This window comes from Emydura macquarii, unplaced genomic scaffold (genome assembly GCF_026122565.2).
Source record: "Emydura macquarii macquarii isolate MOO-44397 ecotype Brisbane River unplaced genomic scaffold, CSIRO-AGI_Emac_v2 contig_691, whole genome shotgun sequence".
Classification (NCBI taxonomy): Eukaryota; Metazoa; Chordata; order Testudines; family Chelidae; genus Emydura; species Emydura macquarii.
The window spans coordinates 13,095,630-13,116,412 of NW_027130828.1; the positions used below are offsets into that span (position 1 = coordinate 13,095,630).

At 38.0% G+C, this 20,783-nt stretch overlaps 1 protein-coding gene across 2 annotated transcripts in view; it reads left to right on the forward strand.

Annotated features, from left to right (window-relative positions):
- Positions 1-20,783, forward strand: part of CDK5RAP2 (CDK5 regulatory subunit associated protein 2) — a 96,389-nt gene that overhangs the window by 37,211 nt on the left and 38,395 nt on the right. For both annotated transcript variants that reach the window (XM_067542147.1, XM_067542148.1), the window contains 7 exons: positions 3,418-3,515; positions 6,770-6,897; positions 8,609-8,724; positions 10,024-10,152; positions 15,516-15,608; positions 16,354-16,401; positions 17,528-17,718. In XM_067542147.1, coding sequence (XP_067398248.1) covers positions 3,418-3,515; positions 6,770-6,897; positions 8,609-8,724; positions 10,024-10,152; positions 15,516-15,608; positions 16,354-16,401; positions 17,528-17,718 — 803 coding nt within the window. The remainder of the gene's footprint in view (positions 1-3,417; positions 3,516-6,769; positions 6,898-8,608; positions 8,725-10,023; positions 10,153-15,515; positions 15,609-16,353; positions 16,402-17,527; positions 17,719-20,783) is intronic.

The window sequence follows — 20,783 nt, forward strand, 5'->3', positions numbered from 1 at the left end:
TTTTAGCCTAGCTGCTGCTTTAAACTTTAAGAAACTAATTTGGGAGGTGCTGAAACTTAGTTCTTAATATCTGATTACTTTTTTAAAGTAAAGATATATTTTAAAGCAACTCATCTGAAGTACTGCTGGGTGCCTGGCCAGGATAGGGGAGATAAAAGGTAGTTTCTAATTGAAGTTTGGATTCATGAGATGCAGTAGTGAGCTAGAGGAGAGAGAGAATGTGTGCACTGGTAATTAGGTTAGTCATGCAACTGCTGACTCTTCTGATATCTGTGAAGTCTCAGAATGATGCATTCTGGGGTTGACTACTAGCAAATGCAGAAATGCAATGGACTCCTATGTAATTCTGAAAATATTTATTTCTGTACGTAATGCCCTTTTCCCCACTTTCTCCACACAGTCTTGTTAGTGGGGCCATTTGTCACACAAATGTATTTTAATTCAGTTGTTCATCCTTTGCAGTTCATTTTAGTACTTACAAAAGCAACAGAATTTATGAGGCGAGGCTCTTGCTCAATCCTTTAGTTATGCTTTCGGGCTCTGGTGTTAAAACAGTGTGCCCACTTTGTAAAGTATGTGTTTCAGTAACTGGGCACAGTGGTATCAGTTTTTAACTCTAAATTGATTTTGTAGGTGTGAATAAAATCCGTATAATTATTGTAATGTAGCTTTTCTGTGCTAATGCACCTTCCCAAGAAAGTGAACTACTCTATAAAACTGCTTGATGCTGAAATAGGAAATCTCGTTAGCTGATATTCACATGGTAAAACTGACTTCTCTGCCAAAGCACATCGCAAATACTGTCATCAGCCCATTGTTTGTCTTGTGTTATAATTACTCCAGTATTTAGGGAGTTAATACTGTGTGATCAGGGAATTGAAGAATACGGTGTGCATGCAACTGTGGTGTTTAATTCTCTAACTACAGCAAATTATAGTCAATGCACCAAAGTTATTGCTATGGCTATAGGATAGCAGGTGGTGTGTGCCCTGAGAATTGGAATTGAGACAGTTGTTGCAGTATTGCAAAGGCGTCTCAACTCTTGAAATTGATAGAGTGAGCACTTTGTTGTTGAGTCTTGATGACTATGAAAGGTGATGCAGTTGACATGTTTTTTTAAACGTGTGTCCTGTCTATTAAATTGTGATCAGCACATTGTAGTCATTGCATTTAGCCTGTTGAAGTTGTAAATTCATTACTAGAGAAATTCTTCAGTTCCTGATTTTGGTGAGGTGAGCTTATTGCTGAAAATAACCTCTTTTTTGACGTTGACGTCCTTGTATCATCACACTTAAATGCGGTGCTGTTTGTTCAATACCCAGTACGTGACCTGATGATTGAAATAGGTGTAGCTGGTGCATTTACACATTGACTAACTCCCGCATACAGGAATTTCTGCCAGTGGAGTAACACCTCTACTGCATATTTAGCGCACTTCTCCTGCCTTATAGAGCAACAAGAGGAGACTGCTGCTTCAAGCCATCAGCCTTGTGGTCTTTCCAACTCTTGCGAATGTAACATGTACCAAGAAGAGTCACCAGTCGGAACTGTTGTTATGCCACTTTTCCTCTCTAGACAGAGGGCTCAGTGATACCTGGCAGTGAAACTCTTCCTAAGGGCTCCATGCAGTGTATGGCTGAATTCATAGTTCAGTGCAATCTTGGAGGAAGCTGCCAAACTCTGGGATGTCTAGTCACATAGGAGTTAGTCAGTGGTGAAGTGTGGGTTCTGGCCTCTTCTCAATCGTTCAGACTTCAACCTGCAGACATTTCTAAATGACTTAGATTTTGTTAGAAAACTTTCTTGCTTATATGAAGAAACTGGATGCTCATGTGACTATGCTGTTATCTTATGTACTGTGGAAATGTATATCCTTTCTTTCCATCACTTGCCATTTAAGAAACCTTTAGATGGAAATAGCTTTCCAAGTCCTCTAGCATCTCTATTTAGCAATGGATTTTCAAATTTAAGTTCTGACTTCAATGGATTAGGTTGCCTCCTTGCCTAGAAATATTAAACTTTCACAACAAGACTATCCTAGATGTCTTACAGCTATCTGCACTAACATCTTTGTCCTAACACCATATGTCAAGAGGTTTCATGTTTCATTAACTCCCATAACATAGAGGTCTAGGCTGGGATGTAGGTTACATATCTGCCTTACTCTTCGTAAACCTTTGGGGATTTGCTCGGAGTAATTCACTCATATACCTTGCATAGGAGTGACAGTAATAGTACATAGAAAAGGAGAGACTGGATCATGCTATCTCTCTTCATCCTTGTTGATTTTCAGAAATGTAAGAGTAACATTTCTTCACATTTTTGTACATTTTTATCTAAATTCAGGTCATAACAAACTGACCAGCGTCCTAACTGGTGCCACGAGACTTGTGGTGTTCATATCTTCTAAGACTATTCTAGTCTGAACTGCATACTTCATTTCAGTAATATACATGCTGTTTAGGTTTCAGTTCTCTAATAGCCTAACATAGACCTATAAGTGTGGTGGTTTACAACAACATGCCTGTAATTCTTGCTCTCAAAAGGTAAATCATTTGTTTTTCTGGAATAGATATTCAAATATCTGACTCATAGTAATCAGGAAGTTGACTCAATGGATGCATGTTTATGACACGTTCAGCCTTCGTCAGCCATTTACAATCCCTTTTTTGCAATAATAGACCCCATAGTTTGTTGCTAGAGTCCTCTGCCAATAGAAAGTTAATTTTATCCAAAATATAGAAAGTACTCTTTGAGCGGTGTTCTTGAGCATAAAACCCTCAAAATACTTGCCTGCCGGATCCTTCCCTGGTTTGTTAATGTGTAAACTTTTGGAAGTAAGGAGGCTAGGGGAGAAGGGAGCGTATTTTGTATACTGTGATAAAAATGATGAACCACTGCTTAGATAGGTGACTGTTTCATGGTAAGTAAATAACAGAGCACTATTAGCCTTCTTTAATAACAGTTCTTATTTGAGTGATGGTCATTATATGTATTCCAAACATGGGTGTGCATGCACACCATGCGCCAGAGTCGGAGGTTTATCAGCAGTAGTGTCTGTTGACCCGCCTTACATCGCCACATGCTCCGTGCGAGGTTATAAGAGGCTGCGCAGGGCGACATGCCCTCAGTTCCTGCTTACCGTATGGTCGGAGTCGGAATCCTCTCTTTGCGCTCGGCCTTCTTTAATAACAGTTCTTTTTAAGTTGAATGGATAGCTTTCAGATTCAACTCCGTGATTGGTGATGGGCAATCCTGTTTTGCAACTCCATCTCTAGTTGTTCTTTTGCCTTCTCTTAAAGGCAGACACTGACATAATTGTCATCTCTAGAGAGTATATATATTATATATTCTCACGTACGCACACACACTTAAAAATCACTTTCTTGGGTTAATGTGAACTTATTTTTAACTCAGGAAAGAAAAGAATCTGAAGATGAAGAATTGATTCTTGCTTTAAGAAAAGAGCAGCACATTTATTCTACTCTAGTGAAGACTCTGAAAGACTCAGACAGGTAAATGTTATTTCTTCTTTGCTTGAACATCATCTGTGCTAGAAGTTGGATAAGATGGTGCAATTCGGCTGTCAAATCAGTGGAGTTTCATTGGTTTACACTGGGCCTGAATTGGCCCCAAATGTCTCCTTTAAAAAGGAGTATGCGTGAACTTGTCTGTATGGTCCAAAATAGACCAACTCTGATGATTTCCAGGGTTTGTTGGAAGGCTTATTTTCTTCCCCCAAGCATTTGAAAGTGGAAGAATTATAATTTGGGATTGGGAATTGCTCAAGGGGCTGGGGGATTTATGGGATGTTGAGTCAAATTAAAAATACAAGTACAGCCACTTATTTCAGGGACACCTAAATTATGTGTATGGACCTTTTTAACGTTTCTATAAAATGACATAAATAAATCATGAGGGGAAGCAGTGTTTAATGGCAAAAGTTTAGGCGTGGAAGACATGAGATCTGGGTTCTATCCTTGGCTATCCTTGGCTATCCTTTGTGACTCTGGGCAAGTCGTTTAGGGTAACATTTTCAAAAGTGACTTTGAAATCTGGCCCTATGTGACTAAGGTGTTTAGATGCCTAAAGATGCACCCCTGGGATTTTCAAAAGTGCCTGTGTTCTTAAATCGCATTAAATAAATCACTTAAATGCTTTTGAAAAGTTTACTCATAGTCTCTTTGGGCACCAAAAAAGATGGCTAGATTTTCAAAAGAACTCAGCCCCTTGAGTGTTCAGGTCTTTTGAAAATCTGACCAAAACAATCACAGAGTGAGTTGCTGGGTGCTAAGACATATTGAAAATCTGGCCCAATGTGCCTTAGTTCCCCCTTCTTTAAAATACAGTTAATACTTACCTACTTCACAGTGGGATGTGAAAATTACTTCATTAATTTAAATTTATAACAAAAGAGGTAAGTACGTTTTGAGGGAAGTTTAAACAAAGAACAAGTTGATTGTGTTTTATAGTGTGTGTTATGAATTTAAGGTATCCCAAAATATGTTACAAAGCATGAGTTAGATTAAATTTTGCTGGTGGAGTGAGTGTGTAGCAAAGCATGGCATCCTTTATGTACTTCACAATAGCTCACATGCATCGTCAGACAGTAGAATCTGTTTTGTTGAGAGAGGAGTTAGTGGACAGAATACAGGGATTATTCCCTACTGCAATGGGATTATTGATTTCTTTTTGAATAGTCACCTGACACATGTAGAAGAGAGTTTGGTTTAACATCTCATTTGAAGGACTTTTAACACTGAAACTCCCTTTCAGGATGAAGACTGCAGGGATTAGATGTAGTATTAATAACTAGTACTTAGCTCCGATATGGCACTTTTCAGCTATAGATTTCAAAGCCCTTTACAAAGTTGAGAAACTATCATTTGGCTCGATCCTGCACCATTCAAGACAAAAGGAGTTTTGCCACTAACTTTAATGGGAGCAGGATCATGCCCATTATATAGATGGGGAAAATGTAGCAGAGAGAGAGGAAGTGACCGGCTCACACTCACAAGGGGAGGCAGTGGAAGGGCATGGAATAATAGGCAGGTCCTCTGATCCCCAGTCCAAAGCTGTGTACATTGGATCATGCTGCTTAAATCCTTAGATAGGGCTTGAAGCCATAACCCGAGGGTCCAGTGTGCTCCTATACAAGCCCTTTAAATAATGAAGGTCAGCCCGTGACTATAGAAATTAACAAAATGGGTTTTATACAAAGAATATATCTGGGTTTTGGTTGACGTGTGTCCTTTTTTAGTTGTTGTTTATTCCAAACCACTTTAGTGGTTGCATTTTGGAAGAGTCTCTTTCTCAGAGCCAGGACCATGTTCTCTCTCTTTGTTCTCCACCGCAGGGAATCAATGCTTTTTCCAGTAAAAGCATTAAGTTGTAGAGACGAGAAGGAAGTGTGCTTACTTAGCTTTTAGAAGTGTGTTTTATTTTTGCTGAGCATTTAATACTATTGAGACCTTTCTCTTAGAAGATATTCTTGAGTGAGGGAGAGTTGGTTAAAGCAGTTGTTGTGGAAAAAATACTGACAGCAGCATGCTTGTCATTTTGTTGGAAGATGGAATGAAAATCTTTTTGTACACAGGTCCTTAATAGCATGAGTTTAGCTGAAACAATTTTATTTACTATGCATTCATATGCAGTGCTACTGCACTCATGCAAGTGTAATGTGCCCCAGTGTAATTCCCAGCAAGCTGGACTTAAATTCTGTTGAAATGTCCCTGGATTCTGAGCTACTTTGGTGCAGTAGGTTGGAAATTCTGCAGTAGCTTCATTTTATATTCAGATATTGAGGTTCTGAATGAATTAAATATGGAAATAAATATATAATCAGTGCAGTAGCACCTTGTTATCTTAATATTGAATTTGAATTATTTTAAGCTGTTTCATTTTCAATTTTCCATATACTACAAGGTGTTTTTAATTCACTATTCATAACAACATTATTGAAATTACTGAGGGGTGTGGTGGAGTAATGAAAAGTTTTTGTCAGCTAGGTAGGGGACAGCTGAGTCTGTTGACACCCAGGAGGAATGGGAGGCAGTTTGGAAGTCTAGGATAAGCACATTAGGTGAATGTTCCTGCTGAAATGCTCTGCAATTAATTTAGTTAAAGTTGACACTTAACTCCAAAACCTAAAGATGACAATTTAACATCCCATTGAGATAAATGAGACAATTATACTTTTCAGAGAAAGACAAAACTGTCAATCTACATTTGGTTCACGTTTTCAAGATGATCTTTGTAACCATAAAGGCTAGGTACATTAAAAAAAAAAAAAAGATTATATAGTGCAATTCTATAGCAAGAGGTGGATTTTGTCCCAATTTCCATGACTGAGGTATGATGAAATACACAGAGCCATCGATATAGTACATTAGTGATATCTTTTGGATGTACGTTTCATAAGCTAGTCATTTTGGTTTTCCTGAAAAAGAATTATTTTGAAGTTGGCCTGTAAAATATATCTACCCTGTTCAGGCTAACTTACAAGTAATAGTTCTCAAAACAGCTAGAAAGGGACCTACTCATAAAGGTTTATTTTCACCTTGCTATGTAGGGATTTGTTTGTTGTATGCATCAAGATAAGAAAAGTGTGTGATGAAAAACAATGATTGCTACTGTGGAACAGGGTCTTTATGGAAGCCTTGATGTATAAAAGATGCTGTGGTAGGGAACACAGCAAAATGTTTTAAAAGTTTTTAATCAAAACCTAAAAGAAGTCTTTTAAAATTTTTGATTTCTTCCTTTTGTTTAGTATAAATAGCCTGCAAACAGAGTTGAATAACATTTTTTTGTTGCGAAACCAACTGGAGGAGGAGATTTTAGCTAATCAGAATCTACGGAAGGTGCTGGAGGATCAAATTAAGGACACCAAAAACAGAGGTTTGTGTACATGTGTTAACATGGCCCTGTCCTTTATCTTTCATGCACAAGAGAACTGTTTTTATTACATTCAGTTTGTTGCGATTGTGTAGAAAACGTTTTGAAAACGTTGAAAGTAGATAAAGGTGTAAAAAGATCTTTCATCGGTCTTCTTGCATTGATGATCATTTTAGGAATTTGTAAATGTGTAGTGGCTTTGAGCATTCAGGGTATAGGGACAGCATCTATCTTTCCCCTGCAGCCAGTGTTAGTAATTCTGTGGCAATTCTGCTGTAGTGATCATTTTGAGTTGCCTACAATTCCGCTTCCACAAAATGTATTGTTTTCTGCAGAAGTCAAGGATACCTGTCTTTTGTATAATTTCATGGGCAGGGGATCACTTCCTGGGATGGAATCTAATTCTTTCATCATATTTGATAAACAGCCTCTGTCTAGAGAAATGGATATATTCTTCCTAACATGACATGCATTTTCAGAAGCAGGAAAAAAATGCAGTTCCATTATGCTGGAATTTCCTTCAAGCATGATAGAGCTTTTTAATATAACTATCCATTAGCTGTTTAATATATTTCTGAATGCAGATTTTTAGTAGATACATACCTGTAGAGAAAGAAGAATGTAACCTGTCTTCATTAAAAGTGGCGTTCTGAATATATTCCCAAACTCGGCCACTTTCCTCCCATGGGGAGTTGATAATATAACGATAATGCTTGGGCTTTTGTGCCTTTCCTCTGAGCATATCAGTCTTTAGTATCATCCACATTTTATAGATGAAGAAATTGAAATACAGAGAGGTTAAGCCCATTTTCTAACGTGACCACAGATTTTCGGTACCTTGCTTTCTGGGTGCCCAACTTAAGCCACTTAGAACCTGATTTTCAGGTATTATGAATAACTAATGTTTCCAGTTGAGCCAAAGGGAGATGTGATGTGGGTGTTCTTGGATCTGATTCTCAGAGGTAATTAAATCTCAGGTTGGACACCCAGAAATGGAGGCACCCAAACCAAGACACCATTTTTGAAAACTTTGGGCTAAGTGACTTGCCCTCAGATGTCGTGTTGAGTCAGTGTCAAAATCAGGAATAGAACTTAGATGTCTCTTTCCTATTCTAACTGCTAGACTACATCCTCTTTATATAAATTGAGTTTGTTTACTGTGTACTTTTAGAATGTGAGCTGTATTGGAATTGAACAGGTGTTTCATTGTTTGGATAAACAAGTCACTTAAAGCAATTGTATAGGAAAGGAAGAAGCAGCTTTCTTCTATTCAGTCTGTTGAGCCAATAGCAAAATAAAATTAAGTAATTTTATTTAACCTGTCTTTTACTCTTGAGACTTATAGTTCATGTTCATGAAATTCTGGCTAAAACAGAATAACTGTTCAAGCCTTACTTTTCCTCCATGAAAATTATTTCTAAATGTAATGCTAAATATGCAAATTATAATTGAGAATTAGATTCACAACGCATGCTGATAACCATGGAAAATACAGCATGTCTAGATGCCAGAGGCACAAAGGAATGTAAAGGGAAAGTTATTTCAATTAAACAGAAAGCTTAGTGTGAGGGATGAAACATTTAACTCTATAGTTCCTACAGTTTTACTAGTATGCAGTTATTTTAAAATGTTCTTGTTTTGCATTTCTGTGTTGTATTCTCATATAAAGGAGTAATGTATCTGAAATGATACCCACTCTTGGTTATTTTGACAGATGAAACCTTTTCTTTTTGTGGAGATCAAACATCTTATCTGAGTATTTGCCTAGGAGAGCAAGATCATTTAAGCCTACAGGTAGACCATCTGTCTCTTGAAGAACTTAAAAAAAAGGTATAGATTTTATTATTTACTGTTTTTAATGGCTTAACTCTCCGACATGTATAGTTTGTTTCTGTCTCTCACACACACACACACACCAATTTTGATCATTTAGATACAGTTGGAGTATTCTGAAAGGATTTAAAAATTCTCATCTGTGTGTTCCTTTTATGAACTGTTTCTTTTCTGTTATAACACGTGCTGCAGACTCAGCTGAACGATAGCTGGGTTACTACAATGTTCTTACAGTGGCTAGATACCTGGATCCAAATTCCAGAGCGAGTAACACCTTTTCTTCAATAACAATTTAATTTAATCTCCTGAGGGCTGTAATGCTTTGGTCTAATGTTGGCTTAAAGTGGGGGTGGCTGTATGGTGTTTATTGGCCAGTGGTGTACAGGTGGTCAGACTAGGTGATTTGGTGATGCCTTCTGGCCTGAAACTGTATGGCCCTTTATCAACCCCAAATAAATTAGTTTGTCTGTAAGCCTCCCAAAGAGGCAAATATATATTAATGAAACCTCACATCATTCATGAACAATGAAAAGATAGGTATTAATAGATCTACCTTTACAATTGGTAAATAGAAGCACAGAAAGATGAAGTGAATTGCCCAAGATCATACAGGGAGTCAGTGGCAGAATCCAGATTGACTACTAACCCTATGTTTAGACCATTAGACCATGCCACCTGTATCTCTAAAGTATATATGTGGCTGTAAATTTGGCCACATTTATTAACAAAAGGCGTTGATACACTTGGTGAGTATGGGTTGCTAATGTCTGCTGAAGTGTTTTGAACCTGATTCTCCACTCTGGTTTGCTACTTTTACAAAAGTGCAACTCCATGGAGATATATTGTCATAGAAATGGTAATAAATTGGAGAATCAGACTCCTTTTTTTTTTTTTTATGTTTCTCAGTGAATGCTGCTGCTCCGTCTCTGTAAAAAAGCTTTCATTTGCACCAAGATAACTTTTTCCCCAGTCAACCTGCAGGCATGACAGACCCTGATCTTTTTTCTTGCTGGCGAATTTTGAAACCTGAGCTTCACGACTGAAGTCTTCTAAATTGGCATTTCTTGAACACTAGCTTCTAATATATTTATAGAACGTTACTGGTTTCAAATGCATACAATCCCTTGGGCAGTGATGGAAGTATTAAGCTTTACTGGAAGTAACTAACATCATAATTCTGAAGCTGCATAACATTATTTATATTGCATAGCATTATTTAAAGAGATTTCTCTCTCTCTCTCTTTATGTATTAGGAAGAGCTTTATAGTTTCTGATTGTTTCCCTGTGTGTATTTAGGTTGCTGAACTCATCTTAATGGTTAAGGACCTGCATTCAATTAACCAAGAGCTAAAGAAAAAACAACTTGGACTTTCCAGATCAGAGGCTCAAGGGAAAGAAACACTGAAAATACTAAACCAGAGTGAGGTAGGATCTTTATATGTTAAAATACTGGGCCTAATTCTCAGTTGCATTGCTCTTTGTGCTATCATTTATATCAATGCAAAGTGGGTGTAAAACATTGCCAGATCAGATTGCTAATGTTTTAGACTCCATTTTTGAATGATGTAAATAACTGTACAACGTGCAGGGCAATTGAGTACAAAGTGTTTATAGTGTTTGGCAATATTTTCAATTGATTTTTAAGAAAACAACATACATTTTAAAATATGAATTGGCTCTGTGATCTATTTATTTTATAAATTTGCAGGTAGGAGAGGTTGAATTATTTTTCAAAGAAAGCTGCAATTTCCATAACATTTAGGAATCCCTCAGTGGTTGCTTTATGCATTCCTCATTTATCTGAGAACTGTTCTCACTTCAGTGTATAGTCTTATTAGGGTTTAGCCCATATCTGCTCCATGTCTGAGGCCACATAGGTCCCCCTGGCAACAGAACTGGGGTGTTTCCACTATGCATAGAGGAGGGAACCTGTGGTCAATGCAACACAGAGCAGTGTACAGAGGAGGGGACAGAGGTGGCAGGTTGGGCTGAGAGAGGTGCAGGAGAAGGACCATTGGATCCATTGATGCATGGTCCTCTGGTCTTTTGTTTGTGGCTTGGGCGTATTAGGACTAGGTCTGGGGAGGGGGAGGGGGAATTGGCAAATAGTAAATTCACCAAAAAATGCATTTCTCAAGGTGCGAACACTATTTGGGAATTTGAGTAAAATTTAGCAAATAGTTTCTGCTGAAAAAAACCTGAAAACAAAAGTTTTGGAAATGTTGAAGTGGTTCGTTTTGGCATTTTGTTTCAAATTGACATTTTCTAAATGAAATGTCATTTCAACCCAAACAAAAATGTTTTTGTTTTTTGTTTCAGTGAGTAAATTAAAAAAAAAAAATCCAATTTCTGTTCAAAACTAGTTGATTTTTTTTTTCAGTTCAGCCATCAAACTGAAAAATCCATTATTTGCTCAGCTCTAATTAGAACTGCTTCAGCAGTGGAGTTGAAGTAGCCTCTGCATAGCAGCTTCACTGTTTGATGGAAAAGATTCTGGGTACTGGATCCCTATATTTGTCCCGTTATGCAAGAAGATAAGGGAAATAGTGTATATGTCCAGTTCACATTCATGTCTTGTCATAGGTTATTCTTGCTTTAAATGCTATTGCTAATACCTTTCTTTTGTTTCTTTACTTTCACCTTCCTTGTGCACTACGTGCTGAATGATAATGGGATCAAGAGCAAAAGGAACAATTAGGATGACCAGCATGTTCCAGCTTGAATTTCTAAATCTGGTTAAACCCAAAGAACAGAAAATACAATGTTTAAATAATATAATTCAGTTTGTGTTTAGGTATTGAACTCTTTTGTGGGCTGTGTGCCATGTATTTTCTACATGCAGCTCAGATCTCTGGATAGCTCAGGGTAGGTTATCATATGTGCTGCAGATGAATTATTAAGTCAGGTCTCTCTGGTTACTTTTAAATTAAATGTATTTTTAAGTATGGATTAAAGGTACTGCTTTAGGTATTCCTGGGATAACATCCATTTTTTAAAAATAGTTTACTTACAGATTTATAGAATAACTAGGTTTGCACTGAAAGTCTAGTGGGTAAAATATACATTCTAAAAACTCATATTCATATTTCCAGCAGTTTTCTGAGCAGTCCTGTAGAGGGCACTGCACCCTCACTGATTCTACATTTGCTACCAATGGCAGCCCTGGACTGACAATATCATAGTCAAGAATATTGTGCTCTCTGCATTTGTCTTGGTGTAAATGGAACATGAAAGGCCATTCGCTAAATAATTATATACACGGACCTAGCTTTAGAATAAATAAGAAAGGCATTGGTAAAATAACCTATGTATAAAAGCCCAAATGCTGGTAAAGGCCAGGAGGTAAATAAAATATCGTATTCAAGCCTGTGCCAAAGTGACGAAGGTACTATTGAACCCCAAAGATAAAGGCTCAGCAGTCAAATGTTTCATTTTAAAGATACTGTATAATCAGTCCTGTCAATAAAAGACCTTCATGGTTTCCGGCTATGGACTATGATGGGTGCATTTTAACAAACTGAAAATAAATGTGAAAAATGCTGGATTCTGCTGCTCTTGGTGCTGCAATGGAGTCTGTTAGCATGCACTGCTAAGACGACACCAATGTCTGTCCTCCATATGAAATTTGGCAGGTTATAACAAGATATAGCCCTCTTGGGGGCTTCTTAAAATGTACAGACCTTTCTTTTCTTTAACAGAATTGGAATTCAGACCAGATAAATCTGCACCTTAAATCCTCTGCAAGGCATCTCACAAAAGACGGACAGCCCTAAGTAGTCTGTTTCTTGGCTCCAAAGTGGTGGTGGTGTAAAGATAAAAGGGCTGTTTTTGCACTGTCCTCTGAACATCTGCTTTCTGTGAGAGAAGCAGCTTCACTGATTCTAGCCTTCAGGGCTCCAGGGATCTTTGCAATCCAAGCATATCAGTGGTTCATTTAGGAAAAACATTCTCAAGGTTTTCAGTCTCTAAGGAAATATTTTAAATAGGCTGCTTATTCTCAGTAGGTTTCCTCCTGGCGTTAAGCCACTTATTTTCTTTTAATATTTTGTTGAACATTAGATTGTATTCCTTAGAGCACAGAAAGTTACTTTTCAATCTCTGAGACTTTAGCAGCAAAAGACTCAAATTGCAGCCAGTTGCTATAGTGCTATACTGTGTCTGTTTAGTGTAAATGTTAATAGTTTCATTGTGAGCAGTGTAATTTATGGATTTACATATTGCCTGGAAAAGGGATGCACCAGAAAACGAGGGTGATTAGTAAAAGATAGTTGTTCTGTGATCAGGAGCTGTGTCGATCAGGTAAGTATGAGCACAAATGAGTCTAACTAGCTTTAAAAATAAGCTTGGCCCTACAGCCTCATTTTGAAAATCAGAACCTGGCTATACATTTTTGGATACCATAAATAGATAATATTTTCCACTTTTTTTTTTTTTTTTGCTTTAAATAATCTGTGAGTAATCTTAGTGTTCATTGAAGTCAGTGGCTACAGTCAGACAAATGATAAGCTTTTCTAAAGCACAACTTTGCCAGTACATCACAATCCTGATAGGTAGCATCCCTGCTACTCCAGTTCTGAGACTGCTGAAAATGGGGATTTGGGTGAAAATACCAAATTAATTCAAATCTAAGACCCAAACCAGGATTTGAATATAGAGCTCTAGAGATAAAGGGCAAATCTATGAATACATTACACCATCCAACTCCCCCTACTATTTTATTTTTTATATTGATCTTTAAAATTCATTTAAAAAAAAAAAAAAAGCAGTGGTTTACACTTCTGGGCAGTGGAAGGCAAAAGTACTTCTTTCATTCACTTCTAGCACACATATACATGGCAAACAAATCACAGTAAGGAAACCCACTTACACTTTCCCCACTGCTTTTAGAGAAAAAGATTTACACACATCCCCACTAAACCTGCAGAAATCTCTTAATCTGAGATTGGATCGACATACCTTGAGCCTTGTGTCTTCAGTGTGTGACATCAGGAAAAAACAGGTTTATCTCTTTACGTCATAACCATTAGCACTGCCTTGTGCATGCATTGAGGCTATAAATTCAATATGCTCTACTTTTAGTCATCAGCTTCTTTTCTCCCAGTGCATCACTAAAATGCCGTGTGCCCAAGGGCTCAATGAACTACTGCTCCCCTGGCTATGCTTAAGAAGCTGCCTTTTTGTCTTTATTTAACCTAGAATAATTTTTCTTTAGTCTAGGTCAGAATGGAGCTGACTGCTAGGCACACTAGTGTGATATTATTGCCTTTAAGGCATGTACATTACAGCTTTGCTCCAAGACTAAAATCCTTCTCTAATAGAGCTGTAAATCTACTCACACAATACCATGTATCGGCTGTGGATTAGACAGACAATACTACATTCAAAAAATGCTACTTACCGTTAATAGTCTCATTTCCATTTTTTAATGAATTTCCAGCACCAAAGTTCCTCTACAAAAATCTCTTTATCAAGTTATTGAGAGGTGTTGCTGTAGAATAAGACTATATCGATACCACAGTATGGGCTAATTCCGTTGAAATGCTCTGAACATTTGGTGTGTATGTTGCAGAAGCAGCATTATTGGAAACTTGTAATCTGCCCAGTGTTCTTTTTTCCCTTGCCCTGAAAACAATTGTAGCCAAGAACATAAACTATGTGAGGGTTTGTGCATTGAAGCCATTGTTGTACTTAGATGTATAGGAACAAAAACATGTGGGCCAAAGCCTCTCCTTGGAGTGCTACTCTGAGGCACTGGTCACAGAAGAATAGTGGAATGACTTCACTGCAGTTTCAGGGATGCCGTGTTTTCGGTGGAGTGAGGGTTTCCAGCTGCTGTGTGAGGGTTTTCTGGGAGGAGTTTGCATGCAGGGACTTGCTTGTATGTGGCCCCTTGATGAAATCAGATTAATCATTTTAAAATTAGTATTGTTGTCATTTGAACATTTTTAGATGCTTCTAGACAAAGGATTACATTCTGATGTCTTGCCAGAGGCAAACTGGCTAGGGAGCTGAGCTGTGGTGGGGGAGCAGATGTTCTCCATGCATTCTGCCTGCATGCCTCTGGCACTCCTGCTGTTGAAATTCTAGCAGGCACAATGTAAGGGGTTTCTGGCCTTGCTTCCAGCTTGGCTGGCCAGCCCTGTTGGAGTTTTGGAGTGCTGCTGGGTAACACTAGTCAGTGACTTTCCTCCTGTTTTTCTACTCATGGAGGACTAATAGCAGCGTTCTGTCTTTGTCCTGAGGAGGGTAGGAAATGGGGAAAGAAGACATTCCTTGCACTATCGTCTTCCCTCCTTCCCCATAGTACATCAGCGCAGGACAAAGCAGTATTTAGCCTTCGGTGTAATAGTAAATCTTTTTATCGTTACACCAGATGGGATCTGCCCTGTTTAGCAAGTGCTTTTTTCATGAATTCAGGAGAAGATCATAAAATTGTAGGAAATAAAAATAATAAATGGAAAAATACAACAGGCACAATAGAAATATGGCTGGGGGGGGGGGAGGGAAGGTGTTTGCAGAAGAGGGCTAAACTAGCATTTTTGTACAGTTCAGAAGGATGTGCAGAAGTGAGGGAATGTAAAAATTCAGATTTCAATGTACTCTGTATGAATTATTTCTGTTTTTTATATTAACTCCCTTTTGATCTTACTGGATAAATCTAATCTACTGTTTGTTACTTTGTATCACAGGCATTTTTTCTTTTAAGATATGTCACTGACTTATTTATGCATGTTTCATACCACATTATTTTTGTGCTACATTTTCACATCGTTCCATACTTTGTATAGTTTCTTGAAAGAACAGAGGAAACCCTGACGCAAGCTGGAGATTTTGACAATAAGAATGCAGAGAGTTGTCAACATTCTGAGAGGACCAGTGAGGTAAGATTGTATCAATATCATTGTATAATATTTTTACCAGAGAGTTATGTGTTCTTGGAGCACAAATACAGCTTGATATTTACAGCTTGGTTTCTTTTGACTGTATGATTAGAGTATACAAGACTAGCCTCTGCAATTCCCTGTAAGCAGGTTGAGTCCCCTCCATGCTCTGAACAGAGGATACTGTCACTGGATATAATGCAAACACCTTTTCCTGTTTGATTTTTTCTTAGCTTAAATAACTACAAATCATAAACATAAGCCTAAGTTTTCTCCTCAAGTTTGTCTGTTCCTAGGTTTTTCCCTGCAGGATCTCCTCTGTCCCAGTCCCTAGTTCCCTTTGATCCAGAGAGATGCTCAATCTCTCTTAAAGGGCCTGATCCCAACCCTTTAAAGTAAGTTGGAGAATTTTGATTGCCTTTAGTGGCCTGTGTAATCGGGTCCATAGCATGGCTGGAGTTAAGATCCACCTGCTGCTATGACTGAGCAAAAAGTACTGTGCATTTATACAGGATTCAAACACCTGATGTGAGGGTGACTCAACAGAAAGCTTGCATTCCTGTGCAGGATCCTAGAATCTGCCATCCTCTTATACCAGCATTCAAAAGAGATATATTATATGGTGAAAAACATATAACTAAGATAAATATTATGTTTTCTGTTCAGTTCAAAATGGTAGTATTTAAAAAAAAAAACCATGATGTGCCTTAAAATTTATAACTTCTGCATATCCCTACTTATCTAGGTATGTCCTCAGTTGCCTTTGGATCATCATCCTGATCTGGATATGCAGGTAAATGATACAATATAAATAGCCTCTCTTTGTGTATGGAGAAGCTGTAGTAAGTATGTACTTAAATCTCTCATTGCTAATGGCTCCAGAGTCAACAGGGTTCATCATGGGCCTAATCAATATTGTATTGTAATAAATGGAAAGACTCCCCTTGATTTAAATAAGAGTTGCATCATGCCTGTGTGTGCATCCTTGAGTATGAATCTGCAGAGGTTATTAATTCAGAGAAAAATAATTCTGCTTCATGAAATAGTCTCTGCAGATCTTAATTGTAGGAATTCATGTGCCATGTCTTATAAGCTGTGGAGCCATATAAAACACTAAAAAGTTTTGAGTGTGCATCAGAATGTTCCAAACCATAGTTATGAAATGGCCTTTCATAACTCATCCTCTGAGTAGTTACTGAATCAGCTCTGATCCTTATTCATTCCATTTTTGCAGAGTTCCTTAATTAGATTGCATCTGCAGATTCACACTGGTTCTCTATATTTCCCACTTCTTCAGAGTCTTTTATAACTGCAGTTTGGAATGTTTGGATTGCTGAGTCATGTGCCCTCTAACAGTTTCTACTGCTTTTTGTAGTTCCTTGGCTTCTAAGATAGGTTGTACAGCCTCCTGATAGCATAAATCAGCAATGGCAATATGTATGGAGAATTTTAGAGGCAACTAACCCAACTTTACACACACAAGAATGGTAATTCTAAATATTTCAGACCACATTCTGCCCTTGGACATTCATACCAACTGGGCCAGCATACGGGTATCTGAGGGCAGAATTGTATTTAAAGACTTGTGATTCAAATGTGAACTAATCATGGAATGAATTATAGCCTGGAGGCCACATACCAGCAGCTGCATTATACAGGAGAGCATTCATAGATAAACACCTTAAGGGAAATCTACTTACTACTAAACAACTGGTCTTTAGGAATTAACCATATCAAATTGATGTTCATTAGTTCCTATATTAATAAACAGTAAATTGAATGTCTGTGACTGCTTTATAATGTAGATTAAGACCATCAAAGATTACAAACCCTGATTATGAAAAGATTGCAGCCCTGAACATAATAGAACACTGCGTACCTGCCTAATAAGAAAACATTTGCAATTTTTTCCCCAACAGATAGCTCCTTCAAACTATTCAGATGGTTTCTGCAAAGATAGACATTATAGGAATCCAAATAAGCATCGGTTTGAACATGATATAGCTGGCAAGCACTTTGGCAGAATAGAGATGGGTGAACATGAAGCAGAAGAGATGAGCCTGCTCACATCTCTTTTAAATGAAAATGAAACATCTGTACTTGAATCTAGGTAAGTCTCAGGGATAGACACCACTTTTGACAGTATTTCTATTTGAGGAGAGAATAAAGTAATTTTGCTAAAGTGAATTTAGATAATGGCACTGTCTAATTTACCTGAGAGATTGGCAAGGTTCCTTCAGAGCCATTTCAGTCTATCATACAATTAAGTAATTACGAAACATACTATCAGTAGGAAGACATTCTTATGAAAAATCCATTACAAGAAAAGTTTCTCTAAAGGTGTTGCTTCATAGAGTCTTAATATGGGAACTGATCTTTTTCAGCATGAGGTACTGGTAGTGTTAAATGGCTAAAATAATAATGATACATTGTGCTTTTTTTTTTTTTTTTAATCCAAGTATCTCAAAGCACTCTGCAAACAGTGAATTAAATGTGGGGGACACACCCCGCGTTGGTGTAAGAAAGTTATGGGTGTATGAAACTGGGAATAGGAGTTATAATGAAAACTGTTTTATTGTGTTAATTATGGTGGTGTTACCAGTATCCCCTGTGATACCAGTCCTACAATCTGATCTGTTTGAGTAGACGCTTATTCCCAAGCAGAATCCCACTGAAGTCACTGGCGCTCTGCATGAGTACATAGGTCTGCCTTCTGAGATAAGATTGTGGGATCAAGATCTATAATTAAATCTCGTAATTCCCTTCTGAGCTTGGTAAATAGCACAGCCATTTACAGACTGGTATACTGAGGGACAGAGAGGAGAAGTGACTTGCCCAAGATTATTCAAGAATGGTAGAGCAGCAAATATAACCTAGTAGTTCTGATTCTTGGTCCCCTAGTTTTAAATATGCACTAGACAACATTGCCTCCTTCAGTAGGAATTTCTTTAACTCCTCTGGCCTTAGGTTGGAAACGGTGGCCCTAGATATGGTAGGAAATAAAATAATGCCTTTAATCGCAGGTGCCTTTCACTGTAGCTGACTGATCGCTGAGCTTGTTTTGCCTGCTTGTGAGAACACTTGTTTTTACTGACATCACTGAAAAGGAAGTTTACAGCTCTGGCTGTTTTACAGCAGCACCTTAGTTTTTCAACAACACATTAAAACTCTTTAACCCCCTGCTCCCTCAGCTTCCCCCAAAAGCCAGAGTTTTAGAAGAGGATATTTTTAAATAGAATTTTTTTTTCAAATATATGTAATTTAATGTTGAATAAGAACAGATGGCTCTCTAATGGTTCTCTGGCTGCATTCACTCTCATAGCTGAGGTGAACTTCATGAGGCACTCAGTCTGCCCGTGTGCAGTTCACTTCAAATAGAGACCTCAAGTGAGTTACAGCTTTGAATTCATTCCACAGTCTGACAGTGTTGTATATAGAACACTCCATGCTGTCCTTTTACTGTAGTTGGTCACACAGGAAAATCTACAGACAAAAGACTGCTGGAAATAATTATCTGTTCCGCAGCATGCACCCCCAAAAGAGCAGTAAAGATACTATGTTAATAATACTGTTCATGTCATCTAAGGATTTCAGAGAACTTTACCAATGCAGTTGATTGATAAAGGTTCACAGCAGCCTTGTGAAGTAGGTAAGGATTATTAACCCCACTTTACAGATGGAGAAACTGTGGTACAAAGAGGTGAAAATGACTCACTCACAGTGAGTGGCTGAGTTGGAGCTAAGGCCATGTTTACGAGTATAGGAATGCCAGTATACTGTACAGACTAAGTGCTCCTACTGTTGTTGGAACTGTACTGGCAAAGCTCTGCTTTGTACTGGTATAGTACAACTAGCTGTACCTATAAAAGCAATCGGGATAGCTGTGTCAACAAAGTGTTGTTGAAAAAGCTAAGGACTTCCGCTGGCACAGCTATGTCAGTCGGGGTCACACCTCTTGATATCCCTGACCAACATAGCTTTGCCAGTAGAAGCCTGTTGTGAAGGCTTGGCCTGAGTAGCCCTTCTTCCCAGTTCCTTGCTAGAACCACTAAATCCCTTTGGTTGTACGATACTGAGTTATAACCTCTTCCTCTGCACTGCATCCTGCACTTTTGAGAATCCCCGCTCATTTTCCCCTGCTGGTCTTCCCCAGGTTGTAATGACCTGTATAATCAGTTAAGTGTGACTTCTTTCAGAGGTCATCAATGTCATTCCTTCAGCAAGCCAGAGACAGTTTGTGGAGAGTGATGTGAACTGCCTTCCACATACAGTGTCCTCAATGCTCCCAACTCCAGGAGCTCAAAGCCCAAACTCTGATCCATCATGTGGCAAGGCATTACACTGCTATAGGCAGCTACACAAGCTCCAATTGTGTCTTCTGCATTTCAAATCAGTTCTGCAGTTGGATCTACTCAACCAGTTCTGTTTCTACATTACTATTTAAGCCATCCAATAAACACAAATTATTTTAATCATCAAGAAAATACTGAGTGGCATATGAGGCAATATTACTCTTTTAAAAGATGAATATATAATGTTGTTTTATTTCTTAACCTTACTTAAAAGTCTGGTAATGAGCAATTCTACGACAATCATCTTTAGCACTCTTATGTGTAATCTTTTCTGTGTCCTAGTATAAATTACCAGATTGACTAGCGATGAGTCTGTGCTGTTGGGTAACTTCATTCTCATTAATGATATTTGATGCCAGAAAGAAAAGATATAAAAAGCATAGTTAGCATCCTCCATTTCAAATGCCAGCTGTAAAAATGCAGTTGTTTTTAAATACCTGTTTATGTGTTTAGCGGCACAAACAGTTCTTTATTAGACACATGAAATCAGCTGTAGAATTTGAGGGTTTGTTTATAATTTAATGTCCCTTGTTTAGCTTCTGTTTCATTTTAAAATATTGCTTTCCAAACTGTGCCCCTGATCCACTGGTTATCTGTGGAGCACATGCTGATGGTCTATGGAGAGCAAGACTGTCACATTCTGCTGGCTGCTCCTGCTTGTTTCCAGCTTCTACATTGTTTTAAAAGAGAGCTGATGATATATTAAGGCCTAGATTTTCAAAAGAACTCAACACCCAGCACTTGTTTTCAATAGGCACTTCATTAAGATGCTTATATGGGAGGGGTAAGATCTTGAAAATCTGGCCCTACACATCTTCCTGAT